Source organism: Hevea brasiliensis, chromosome 4 (assembly GCF_030052815.1).
Source record: "Hevea brasiliensis isolate MT/VB/25A 57/8 chromosome 4, ASM3005281v1, whole genome shotgun sequence".
NCBI lineage: Eukaryota > Viridiplantae > Streptophyta > Magnoliopsida > Malpighiales > Euphorbiaceae > Hevea > Hevea brasiliensis.
This window is the reverse complement of record NC_079496.1, coordinates 107,235,318-107,249,146: the sequence shown is the minus strand read 5'-3', so window position 1 is coordinate 107,249,146 and position 13,829 is coordinate 107,235,318. Positions and strand designations below refer to the sequence as shown.

Genomic DNA, 13,829 nt, shown 5'->3' with positions numbered 1-13,829 from the left:
ACTTTGTTCTGCTGTGTAATTTTTCTAACAATACAATGCCTGGCAATTCCTTCATTCTTGCATAACTCATCAAACTCACTTGAGTAGTACTATAGAATGTTGTATGTTCTTAGGTGTTGATCTTTTTACCATTCTATCACTATAAAAAAATAATAACATCTACGACAGAATTTCTAATGGGTATTATTTCGTTGACAATTTTTTGAATCACCTTGAAAATTTTTTGAATTACCGAATTACTTTTCGATAGATTATTAATAAGTAGCAAAAAAATCGATTAGTGACAAAATTGGTGACGGAAAATTTATGAAATTTCCAGCGGAATTAATGCCAGTAAAAAATACGTCAGAAATAACCCACTTAAAATTTAAATCCCTAATTTTCACCTAGAACTTCCCCCCAAATTGACATCTCTCCAAGTTCTTCTCTCTTTTCCAAGCTTAATCCTTGACCCATCAACGCTAGCCTTCTGCTGTTTATTGTCCCATCGATGTCATTCCCATAGGCAACAAATCGGTCTGAGACCTTTGGTTTTTCTGTTCATGCCGCAGGTGTGTAGCTTGTCCTTCACAAATGTTTTTCACGCTTCTGTGCTTTTCTTTGATTTGTTGTGATTTGAGTTTGATTTTGTCTTGTATGCTTGTTTGATGTTCTTTGTGTGAGTTGTTTTTGTGATTTGATTTCTATGTTAAAAATCTCTTTCTATTTGAAAAGGAACACCGCTTAGCAAAAACAATAGTGAATGCACCACCCGCCGATAAAGCTTTATCTAACATCCTTGGTGCCTCTATCAAACTCTTCACTTCTTGCTCTCCTTGCCTTCTTTTCTGCTCACTTCTATTTCTTGGAATTCAAGCCATATTTTTTTTTTGGAAAAATGAATGTATACAAAAAAATGTTTATAAAAAATGTACAAGTGAGGTGAAATATCTTCTTTACCCTCATGCCATTTAGGCTCCAAATTGATTTGTTTTCCTTCCAAACCATTTCTCTCCAAAATCTAACCAATCGTTACCCTCCTTTTTTTAAACCAATCAGCTACCACAAATCTCTTAACTAATCATATATCACTAAAATTTCAACCAATCAATTATCACCAATCTTCAACCAATCAATATATCTTACTAATCTCTCAATCATAGCCCACAAAAAATTCAACCAATCATATTTAACCATACAAAAAATTCAATCAATTACAATTGATTTCATACAGTAATCGATAATCAGAACAATGATTGGCTCGGTTTGACTAGTTCAGTTCAAACCATATCACCAATTTTAAACCAGAACAATGATATATTAATTAATATATTGCCAATCTTCAACCAATTAATATATCCCATTAACATCTCAACCAATCAGAGCCCACCAAAAATTTAACCAATCATATCTAACCAAAACAAAAATTCAATCAATCACAATAGATTGAATACAGTGTTGTTAGAATCAGACCAAACTGGTCGAACCAGTTTAATTGATAATCAAAATAATGATTGGTTTGGTTTGACTGATTCAGTTCAAGCTTCAAACCCTTTATTCAACAAAATAGAGTTGACTCGTCCGAACCGGCCGAGTAACTGGTAAACCAATTAGATCATAAATCAAATAACTATGATCAGTTAGATCATAATAATTATCAAGTAACTATTAACAATTAGATTAGTTAACCAAATAACTATGATTAATTATATCATAATCAATTAATCAAGTAATTATTAATCAATTAGATCTTAAATCAAGTAATTATGATTAAAGATCATAATCAAGTACTATCGAGCATTTTATCAATTAAATATCACAATCAATTAAATAATAAATCAAGTAACTATAATCAATTACATCATAATCAAGTACTATAAGGTATTTTATAAATTAATCATCATAATCAATTAGATCATAAATCAAGTGGCCATGATCAATTGCATCAAAATCAAGTATAATCAGGTTATTTTATTAATTAATCAAGTATATCATAATTAATTAAATCATGAATCAAGTGACTATAATCAATTACATCATAATTAAGTACTATAAGTTATTTTATCAAATAATAAAGTAGATAATAATAAATTAGATTATAAATCAAGTAACTATGATCGATTATATCACAATCAATTACTATCGAGTACTTTATCAATTAATCAAATAGATCACAATCATTTAAATTATAAATCAAGTAACTATGATTAATTATATCATAATCAAATACTTCAGTGTATTTCAATAATTAAGAGTAGATCATAATCAATTAGATCATAAATCAAGTGACTATAATCAATTATATCATAATCAATTACTATCTGGTATTTTATCAATTAATTAAGTATATCATAATTAATTAGATCATAAATCAAGTAACCATGATCAATTACATCATAATCAAGTATAATCGGATTATTTTATCAATTATTTAAGTAGATTATAATCAATTAGATCCTAAATAACTATGATCACTTGCATCATAGTCAATTAATCAATTAGATAGGGTGAGCATTATCCATTTTAGATCGAAATAATTGATCAAACCAAATTAATTTAGAAATTTGGTTCAATTCGATTTTTACTTTTGAATTTTTTGGTTTATTTGGTTTGGTTTTAGAGACAATGAAAGGAAACTTGCACCAAGTTTAGGAACAATTCATAAACAGTTACATAGTTACCAATTTGAAAAATTTCCAAACCCAAAGTTTCATGCAAGTCATATAAACATCTTATCTTATACTATTGCAAAACACTTAGAACAGGTCCCAATCATGTGTTAATAGTCCCAATTTGCCAATAAGAAACAAAATTCCTAAACTTAGAAGTTAGGGTTTCGTGGAGAGTAACTCACCTCTTAGGTGCAAAATCAATTTCAATTGCCTAATCCTGGGAGCTAGGCCACTAAGTGTTGACCCTCTAACTTATCCACACAAGCTCCATAATTATAGCATCTCAATCCAAGCAACGTTCTCTAATTTCCTTTCCAAGTGATTCAGCCAAAAACAAGAAAGGAAGAAGGAAGAGTTCTTTCTTGGTTTCTAAGTTATGGAAGCGATGAGAAAAACTTTCTCAAAGTTGATTCAGGAATTCAACAACTTGAATTGTCTTGAATCTTGGCTTAAAGAGAAAAGAAAAACACTTCCTCTTATGGAAGATGTATGGACGGGAGAGCTCTTGGAAGAAGATGACAATTCTTCTTCATTTTATCTTTTCCATTTTCTTAATTAAATTTAGAAAGACAAATGTCAACTTTTGACTTAATGACCAAATGAGCTTTCAACCTCTTATTGGTTCATTTGTCCAACCTTAATCTTGATTAAGAAAAGTAACTTTGATTAATTAGTATTCATAATACTAATTAATTAACCACAAGCCTCCATATTTGACTAAGTCTAAATTAGTCCATGTAAGCATTTGACCAAATCAACATTTGACAAGTCAAATTGTCAAACTTTGAAAAGTCAACCTCTCCAAAATTTTTGACAAAGTTCATAATCTTTTCTTCCTTTAAACTTAGTCCTTCAAGTTAATATTTAAAGTATTTAAACACTTTAAATATTAATTTAAATACTTTCATAGGTAAATTTAGTTTTAAGTCATGCTAAAAATTTTGTAATCTAATTACAAACTAAATTTGTTAATTCAATCAATTAATTAAACTAATTAATTAATTAATTAAATTAATCTGAATTTGATCACGAAACTCTTATGTGTGTGACTTACTAGGTTTATTACTAATTGGCAATGAGAATAATATTAACTCCTTAATATTATTGAAACTATTCCAAACTTAAAGGAAACTCTCCTTTCATTCAAGTTCTTATAAGTCATAGTTAATATCTAGCATTATGTACTATGACTACCAAATTAGTAATGAATAGATTCCCCAATTCATGAACCCTGATCATACATACCATGCACTAAAATCTCTCCATTACAAAATTCTGATTTTAGCTGGAGTCATGGCTCATTTCAAGCTCTTATGCTTAAAATCATATGTCATTCTTTTAATTTTAATTTTTAACTAATTAGACTTTCTTGTCAGAAACTCTTTTCTGACTAAGTCTCACTGTTCTAGCCAGAAACTTGATTCATCAAAAATAATTAAATGGATATAGGATTTTATCCCTATTTACTTAGGGTAATAAATCCCATCTTGACTAATACCCATCTCTATATATAATTGACCGGAGCCAACACATACTCATATACCCATTTATAGTACAAGTATGAAAAAAGTATCAAACTCAGACCACCCATATATAAGATAACTATATTATCTCAGGTCAATGAATTATATATACTAGTATGATCTAGATGACTTTGTATTGATAAGAGTAAATTCCATGTATAAGTCATTTTGTGTCACTGATTCAGGCTACTTATCATATAAGTGTCTATCATGTTTGTTATATGGCATGAAACTCACTATTCCATCTCATTAGTATTCCATACTAATCATGGAAATAAACAAAATGACAATCTATCTGGATAAATCATACCCAATGAAGTATTTTAGATTGTGAACCGAATTTATAACATATGCACTAAAATATTTTGTCACTCATATTCTTAACACTTAAGAATGGAACATTTAACATAATATTAATGGACTTTTTCAACTAAACATGAACCATTCATATTAATTGAAAATATTCATGCCATTAGTGAGAATTAATGTTTACAATATACAACACAAATGTATTGTTCTAGGGCATACCACTAAAAAGACAACATAATATTTTTCCTTTTTTTCTTGGATAAATTTTGCTAACTGTCTCTAAACTTATCTAGTTGTAACATTACAGTCTTTTAACTTAAAAATGTAACATAAAACGCCATCAACTTTCAAATTTTACACAGTAAAATTCCTCTGACCTCTAATTACCTATTTTTTAGTTAGACGCTGACCTGGATAATTCCAATATATAACTTAATTAATATTTCTCTTTTCTCTCTCAAGCTATGTGTAAATTGAATCATTCTTCTCTCTGTAGACAGAATAATTTTTCACGTGTAGAGAGAATAATTTTACGCTTTGCATAAGAGAGGAGAGAGAAATATTGACTAAGCATCATAATAAAACTGTTCACATCAGTTTCTAACTGAAAAATTAGTAATTGAAAGTCAGAGGGATTTTATTTTCCGAAATTTGAAAGTTTAGGAGGTTTTATATTACGTTTTAAAGTTGAAGGACTGTAGTGTTATAACTATATAAGTTCAGGGACAGTTATTGAAATTTATCCTTTTTTTTCTTCCCTTTTGTGAAAATCAAATTACCTAATCAATTAGACTATAAATTATGTAACTATGATCATTTATATAATAATCAATTAGATTAATTAATCAAGTAATTATTAACAATTAGATTAATTAATCAAGTAACTATAATAAAGTATTATCATATATTTTATCAATTAATTAAGTAAATCATAATCAATTAGATCATAAATCATGTAATTATGATTAATTATATTATAATTAAGCACTATCAAGTACTTTAATTAAGTACTATCGGCTATTTTATCAACTAATCAAGTACATCACAATTAATTAGATCATAAATCAAGTAACCATGATTAATTACATCATAATCAATTACATCGATTAATCAAATAATTTTTAACAATTAGATCATAATCAAGTATTATCAGGTATTTTATTAGTTAATCAAGTAAATCATAATCAATTAGATCATAAATCAATTAACTACGATCAATTACATCATAATCAATTAATCAATTAAATAGAAATGAGTATTATTCGTTTCAGATAGAAATAACTGACTGATCAAATCCAATTAATTGAGAAATTCAGTTTAGTTTTTTACAAATTTAGTTTTGAATTTTTTAGTTTATTTGGTTCGGTTTTGGAGATAACATAATATTTTCCTTTTCTCCCCCCTCTCGTGAAAATCAAACCACTTAATGAATTAGATCATAAATTATATAAGTATGATAAATTAGATCATAATCAATTAGATTTATTAACTGAGTAACTATTAATAATTAGATAAATTAATCAAGCAATATTAGTCAATAAGATCATAAATTAAGTAACTATGATCAATCATAATTAATTAGATCAATTAATTAAGTAACTACGGATCAATTAGATCATAAATCAATTAAGTATGATTAATTAGATTACAATCAAGTACTGTCAGGTATTTTATCAATTAATTAAGTAGATAACAATTAATTAGATCATAAATCAATTAACTATGATCAATTATATTATAATAAAGTACTATGGGTATTTTACCAATTAATCAAATAGATCATAAATTAAGTAACTATGGTTAATTATATCATAATTAAGTACTAACGAGTATTTTATCAATTAATTAATTAGATCATAAATCAAGTAATCACGATCAATTACATTATAATCAAGTACTATTGGGTATTTTATCAATTAATTAAGTATATCATAGTTAATTAGATAATAAATTAAGTAATTATGATCAATTATATCATAATTAATTAATCAATTTATTTAAGGGTGAGCATTATTAGGTTCAGACTAAACAATCAACTAAATCGATTTAATTTAGAAATTTGCTTCAATTTTTATTGAAATTCGATTTGATTTAATTTTTATTTTTGAATTCTTCAATTTATTCAGTTTGGTTTTGGTGCAACTTAAAATTTTCTTTTTTTCTTCCCTCTTGTGAAAATTGAATCATCTTCAATTGTTGTAGAGGTTGAGGGGTGAATGAGATTGAAAATCTGAATTTGATTCGAAAAAAAAAATGGCAATGGATAGATGAAGAAAATGTTTGAGATTAGTTATAGAGTCTCTTGCTTGAGAAATATTATAGAGTTAGAGATTAAGATGGGTCATTATTGGTTAGAGTAATGATGGACTCTAATAGGTTAAAAGGGTGGTAAGCTCTGATAGGTTAAATGGATGATGGGATGATCTCTGATTGGATGAATAATTGATGAAAGATGATAGGTTAGAGAATTTATGGTATTTGATTGGATGGCCAATGATAGAAAAGAGAAAAGTTACAAATTTTGAAATTCAAATCTAAAAATTTAATAAAGGGCTAAATAGACATTGTTCATCTAAAAAGTGCTTAGAATTTACCAAATTACTCGCATTTGTACATTTTTGTACACAGATTTTTGTCTACTAAGTCCAATCCATTTTTTTTTTCAATATGGAGTTTTGCAATGAAATTATTTACATATTTATATCTTACGACTCAAATTATAAATTATATTTTAAAAGCCTAGTTATAAAAATAATTCAATTATTTTTTGTTATTTTGACGATTTAATCTAAACTTTTAAATCTTGATATAAATAGTCAAATTTTTAGAAGTTATTAAATTTCGATTTGTCTATAACTAGCATTGAAAATCTAACTTTACCACAATCATCAACTATTTCATAATTTTATTTTGATACTCATTGAATTTAAAAATAATGATGAGATTTAGTGGTAATGACTAGTGAGGAGAAAGAGTGTCCGACTAAAATCACCCAATTAATTTGACCAAATAGCTAGAATTTTGATGCACAATAAATATTAAAATGAAAGTTGAAAGTAGATGATAGTAATATTAAGGTTCAATTAGGCTCTTAAAAGAAAAGAAATGTAATGTAGCTTGACTTGGTCTAATAAGTAAAGACGTATCATCCATCTGTCTGTCTATACACATATATGTGATGGTGGCATGAAAGAAACTGATAGGCAAGGGACGATCACTAGATTCTTGGGTATAAAATAATGGTATGAGAAAATTAATTTCACATCATATGGGAAAATGACATTGCAGAATTGTATACATTACAAATCCAAGCAATTGACTTTCTGCAAACCAGAACCAAGCTAGCTAGCTAGCATGCAAAAAATACACACTACATTAATTTTTTATACATTAAAAGGGTCCATGTCAAGCGCCATAGCTGCAACTTGCTTGTCACACTCGCACTAACAATTCTGTATTAATTATCCCTACAATTTGATCAGGTTCTCTCTTCTCTGAAATTAGACTAAACCCATTTTTTTTTAATTGAATTTTGCGTTCAAATTTTGCAATTTAATTTTAGTCTAACGTTTTGATAATTGTTTAAAGATAATTCCTTCATTGACTTGACCTTATCTTTAAATATTATAGACAATTAAAAAAAAAAATTTAAAAAGTGAAAGAGAGTGCCCTTTTACTCAAAATAGCCATAAAATTTCTCTTGATTTTTTATTTATGGCTCTCAAAGTCAAAACACAAAAGAAAAGTGGATGGCAAATTGTCCTTCTCTTCTTCAATTTTAAGTTGCATACATGCATTTAGATTTCAAATGCTACATTTAAAATTTATAATTACAAAAATTATTTAATTAATGAGAAAATTTTAAATTTCTTATTTGAATTAGTAATTTAACTAATATATTTGAATTTATTTCAAAGTTTATTTATAGTTGTCAAATTTTAAAAAATTTAAATTAATTGTGCCACTGTATTTATCTTTTGCTAATTTTGTATGATTTTACGTATATATTATAAATATGAATTGTGATATGCACAGAAGCATGAGGCTTAAGAGGACGCAGAGAGAAATAGTATTAAAAGATTTATAAGTATTAAATTAATCTAATATTTTGAAAATTAAAAGTCAACTGAATTGATTTATCATAAAATCAAATTAAATTATTAAATTTCATAAGTTTGGTTCATTTATCCAGTTCAAATCAAATAATGTTCAACCCTAAAATAAAAGGTATTGCTCAACAATATTAGCTGTTTTAGTAACTGTTAACTATTTTATTAACTGTTAGTTATTAATGGTTAGCTATTTATATAATTATTAAAATCAAAGTGTTCGGTAAAAATAATTATTGAATTATTTATTAAATGTAAAAATAGAGATATAATTTTATTAACCCTAATTAAAACGCTTCTCCAATCTCTAAAAGTTAAGAAGGGTAGTTTTTCATGAATCATTCCCTCAACCTCTAAGCACTAGTATAAATACCACGCCACTGAACAGTATAAATAAAAGAGATAGTATTTTGATTATGATCAAAACGCTAAATGCTACAATAAAAGCTGTTACGGAATAAAACCAAAGAGAAGATGATGGGAGAAAAAGAGAAGAAATTAGAGAGAAATGTTGGCATTTCATTTTTTTTTTTGAATTCATTTGTAAATTTTACTTATTTTAGTAGAGGTTAGTTTCGTTATGTTTTATGCAAGATTGAATTCAGAAAATTGATATTTTTAATTTATTTTTTAGTTAAAAAAAATTTAAAATTTAAAATAAATTTTTATAAAATTCATTTAATTTATATAAGATATTAATAAAACTTGGAACAAATTTAGATAGAAAAAATCCTCTAGAGATGATTATTTCAAATTAAAAATAAAATTATTAATAAATATTTTTCAAAAATTTTAAAGATTTTTATAAATTATCTATAATTAATTGTAATAACATAAAAAAGGAAGTAACACTTATCACATTTGTAATCAATAATCAAGAAATAATTTTATTTTGCAACTTTATATGATCACAAATAATATTTAATTTCAATTGTTTGTTGTAGGATCCTTCATCAACATACATTAATCCTCTATTGCCAACACTTTCAAGGTCAACCATATTCATCTCCATTAATTACTTTTTACATATTATAAAATGAAAAATTCTTATTTAGATTTGATTTATCATAAATTAATATATAAATATGTAAAATTTATAGGTGGGTCTTATATATTTTGGACTCATAATTAATTGAGTCTGAGCAATAAAAATCTTTATAAAATAAATATTTCGAATAATATATGAAAATTTAATTAATGCTAGACGTTCACACTCTTGTCTATATATGTATCTTCTCCTCCTCCTTTTCACATAAATTTATATATAAATTTCGCATGTGTAAGAAGCACTAGGTGAAGGAAATAAGGGAGAATTACTAATTCTCTGAGTTTTGCTATTATTAACAAATTAATTTTCATATTTTGTTAAATTCATTAAAATATTTTAATATTTGTCTTTATTAACTCAAAGGTCCTTTCATCCATCTTTATGACCTTCGCCCATCTGTTAGCAAAGAGGCAGTTCTTCTTTGCACAATTCCTTGATTATTTAAGAGTTATACTGCTCTATCAACGGCAAAGTTATGTGAAATCTTTTTTCTTTATTGAAGAAGACGCTAAATATTAACTGTACCCTTACCAAGCTCATGCAAATCTGTTAAAATCTATTAATTAAGCCACCTTCATTAACTAATTTGTAGACATTGATATTGGGTTAATATATAGCCTAGTATATCTGGAAGGTTATGGTTAATGCAAATGCAATCTTTAAATATATATATATATAAATCGAATCCATTATGAATTAAAGATATAAATATATAGATTTTACTTAATTTTTATATGAATTTACTATATATATCGCATCTTGAGCCTGCAGTGAATAAACTCTATTGGATATTTTTTATGAGATTATGTGTTAGAAGGGTATATTCTGCGATAATGAAACAATAAAAAAGAAAAAACAAGAACGTGCAGAGTTAACAGTACTGAGCACCCACCACATGAAAGGTGATGTGCTAATGACTATTGTAAGATGAGAGAGAGAGAGAGAGGGAGAATCTTTTATGGTTATATTGTGTAAAGTTTGAATGGGCCAGAGAGACCCATGCATGTTTCGTGAACGCTGATGAGTAAGAGACAGGCAGACATGCTGATGCCACTGCTCGTATCTTCATATATCCATTTTCCTTATAGGTTAAAATGACCAGTGATTCATGATACCATTAGCTATATTTCTTGTATTACATTATAGAGAGAGAGAGAGAGAGAGATGTTCCTATTAGCTATAGCTAGCAGAAAACAAAGGGGGTCCAAATGAACAGAACAAAAGCTTTGCCTAAAATCTACTAAGCTTCAGTTACTTGAGAGTGATAATTGTTATCATCATCAGGGCCTATTTTAAGATCCAAATCATATATATACATGTGAAAGGAAACCTTCCCCTTGTCAATATTGGTTAATAACACTTTGGTTCTGTCCTAGCTGATGCTTAATATCAGCATACCCAAAACCACCAAAATTTGGGCAGCAAGTTGAAGCAACTTCACCTGCTTTGTCTTCAAACAAAAGGGCATTAACAGGATCATAAGGAAATCCGAATCCTGAATCAATTAACATAGTCCCAGCATGTTCAAGATCTGTACCACCATTACTAGGCAATGAGAGGCACTTGTTATGATCTATAGCAATTGAAGATGAATCTGAAATGCTTGAACCTTCTTGAGACGACAAGACAATTTTGTTCTGATTGTTTATCAAATTAGCACCCAATTCCGACACATCCATATTGATCCCAGCAGGGAAGGAAAATTGATCAACTGGGTCTAGACACAAGCTTTGAGCAGTATTGAGAATAGGTTCATAACCAACATCAGATAAAATGGGCAATGTTACTGAACTTTGAGTTATTGAGTCCCAGAACGTGAGGCTGCCGTTAGTTTCAGTCTTTGGGAGGATACAAGGCAGTGAAGGTGTGGAACAAGGAGCAGAATTAGTAGAATTCTTAGCAGGAGTGATGATCTCTGTGTTGTTCTTGATTGCTAGGCTTGTTTTTCCTTCAAGTGATAGCTTCTTCTTTAATTTGGTGTTCCAATAATTTTTCACGTCATTATCTGTTCTTCCTGGTAGTTGAGAGGCTATGAGAGACCATCTGACCAAAAGAACAAGTTGAAGCATTATTATAACTAGAAAAATATTAATCAGAACATTGTAAAATATTAATATATATAATCAAACCATGTATATGCTAAAAATGAGAAAAAAATTAATTGGACCAACTTGCCTGCTTCCCATTTGACTATAGAGAGAGAATATGATTTTATCTTCCTCTTCAGTAAAACCTCCATGTTTGATGTCTGGCCTGAGATAATTGAGCCACCGTAAACGGCAACTCTTGCCGCATCGCTTAAGGCCTGCGATGACAGATGGGGCAGGCTTTTAAGGTGAGCTTGGAGGTGGAAGCTATATAAATATTAGGCAAGATCATATATTTACCTATGCACAATCTTGCGCAGGAAGAAAATCAAAGGCACAATTAATAAAAAGATTAACAATGTCCAAGTAATTTAAACGGAGTTCATTGAAAAAATTATGAGAAGAAAATTAAAAAGAAAATGAGAAAATGGTCTTTATAATGACTCGATTGAATAGCTGCTGCAGCTCTAACAGTGTATGAATATGGAAGCATTATTATACCTGGATATAAGATCATTGGTAGGGAATATGAAAGCCCAGTCTACTTTTCTTATACTCAGTCAAATGAAAGTACACAAAGACTATGAAAGTGGCACCAAAAAAATTATCTCACACAATAAAAATATAGAAACATGTGGCAGTAATTAGCAGAAAATTAAATTGGAATCTTTGCGGAAATAGTGGAAGAAGCTAAAAGAAAAATGCAAAGTACAAAACCCAAAATGGTTGAAATTTGAAGAAATGAGCATTAGCAAATCTTAAGGAGGAGAAGAAGAAGGAACAAGAAAGAAAGAAAGAAAGAAAGAAATAAAGAAGAGGGACTGACAAAATGTTTCTTGGATGAAATGAGAATTGCAGAAACATGATCTATGCATTAACTGAATTGATTATATATATATATATTATGTGCATTTCTACAAATCATATATAAATCTATGTGAGTGTGTGTGGAGAGACAGAGAAAGAGAGGGAAAGAAAGAGAAAGACCAGCTTTCTTGGGCAAGGCAATCCAGTTACCACCGGTGCCATGAGTCTCAAGGTAGCGTTTGAGAGTGGCATCTTCTTCAGGAGACCAAGGACCTCTTTTCACGTTTGCTTTGTCACAGCATGGAGCTCTTCCCATCTTTGCCTACCTCCACTTCACACACCTTCTTCTCCTACAAGCCCAACAAGCTCAATAGACCCACACACACACACACACACACACACACACACACACACACACACACACACACAGAGAGAGAAGAAGAAGGAAAACTCAAACACGCAAATGCTTATAATAGGGCAAAAACTGTGGGCTTTTAGCAGAAGGAGAAGGGTCTTTATAAAGGAGTTAAAAAGAAGAATCACTTATATTGACTTTGCCGAACTATTAAACATGTGTTTGTTTTGCGTTTGGCTTTGCTTTGCTTGTATGTTAAGAAATTGTAGCTCGGAAGCAGTCAAATATATGCCCATTTCATGTGTTCACGAACTGGACCACACAGAGACCAGTCAAAAAACATTATCCATCTCTTTCTGCAATTTTTTTCTCGTATTAATATTATTTCCATGCTTTATGTTTCTCTCTGGGCAATCACTTGCCTAAATTTAGATCAGTAGTAAACCAAGTAAATGAATGATTATAACGTAATAAATGAATGACGTTCATGTATTTATAATCGGTAACACTTTAAAATATAAATATTATCTACTAAATGAGTATTTTTATTTATCTGAATTTCAAATCTTATTATATTTAAAATTTTTTTTTTAAGATATGAATCTTATTATAATCTCCATTCTCATTAAAATAGAAGTCTACTTGATGCCTACATAAGAGAGCTCAAGTATCTGTTTTTTTTTAGTCAATTTTATACTCTACCCAATATTCGTACTGACTTAAGTATGGAGAGGTTGCATAAGGCAACCCACTCGGTGCTCTCTCTTATCTTGCAGGTTCATATTCATAAAAATGAATTTATAAGCGAAATTAATACTTACTTAATTAATAAATAATATATATGTTTTTAAATGCTCTATATATGTAATTATGGTAATCACTCATTTGTTCCATGTATTAATTTCAACATAGAAAAAAATTTTTCATTGCTCAAATAGAT

The 13,829-nt window shown here is 28.5% G+C and overlaps 1 protein-coding gene and 1 long non-coding RNA gene across 2 annotated transcripts; both read right to left on the bottom strand.

Moving 5' to 3' along the window:
- Nucleotides 1-1,141: 1,141 nt before the first annotated feature.
- On the bottom strand, nucleotides 1,142-3,190 carry LOC131179298 (uncharacterized). The gene is made up of 2 exons (XR_009148291.1): nucleotides 2,834-3,190; nucleotides 1,142-1,577 (listed from the first exon to the last, which is right to left on the bottom strand). It is a non-coding gene; the product is annotated as an uncharacterized LOC131179298 (long non-coding RNA).
- Nucleotides 3,191-10,661: 7,471 nt separating this feature from the next.
- On the bottom strand, nucleotides 10,662-12,992 carry LOC110652018 (transcription factor MYB36). Its single transcript, XM_021807511.2, has 3 exons — nucleotides 12,715-12,992; nucleotides 11,816-11,945; nucleotides 10,662-11,683 (listed from the first exon to the last, which is right to left on the bottom strand). Exons 1-3 carry the CDS (start codon nucleotides 12,848-12,850, stop codon nucleotides 10,981-10,983), a joined length of 969 nt encoding a protein of 322 aa, XP_021663203.2. The 5' UTR covers nucleotides 12,851-12,992; the 3' UTR covers nucleotides 10,662-10,980.
- Nucleotides 12,993-13,829: the final 837 nt, after the last annotated feature.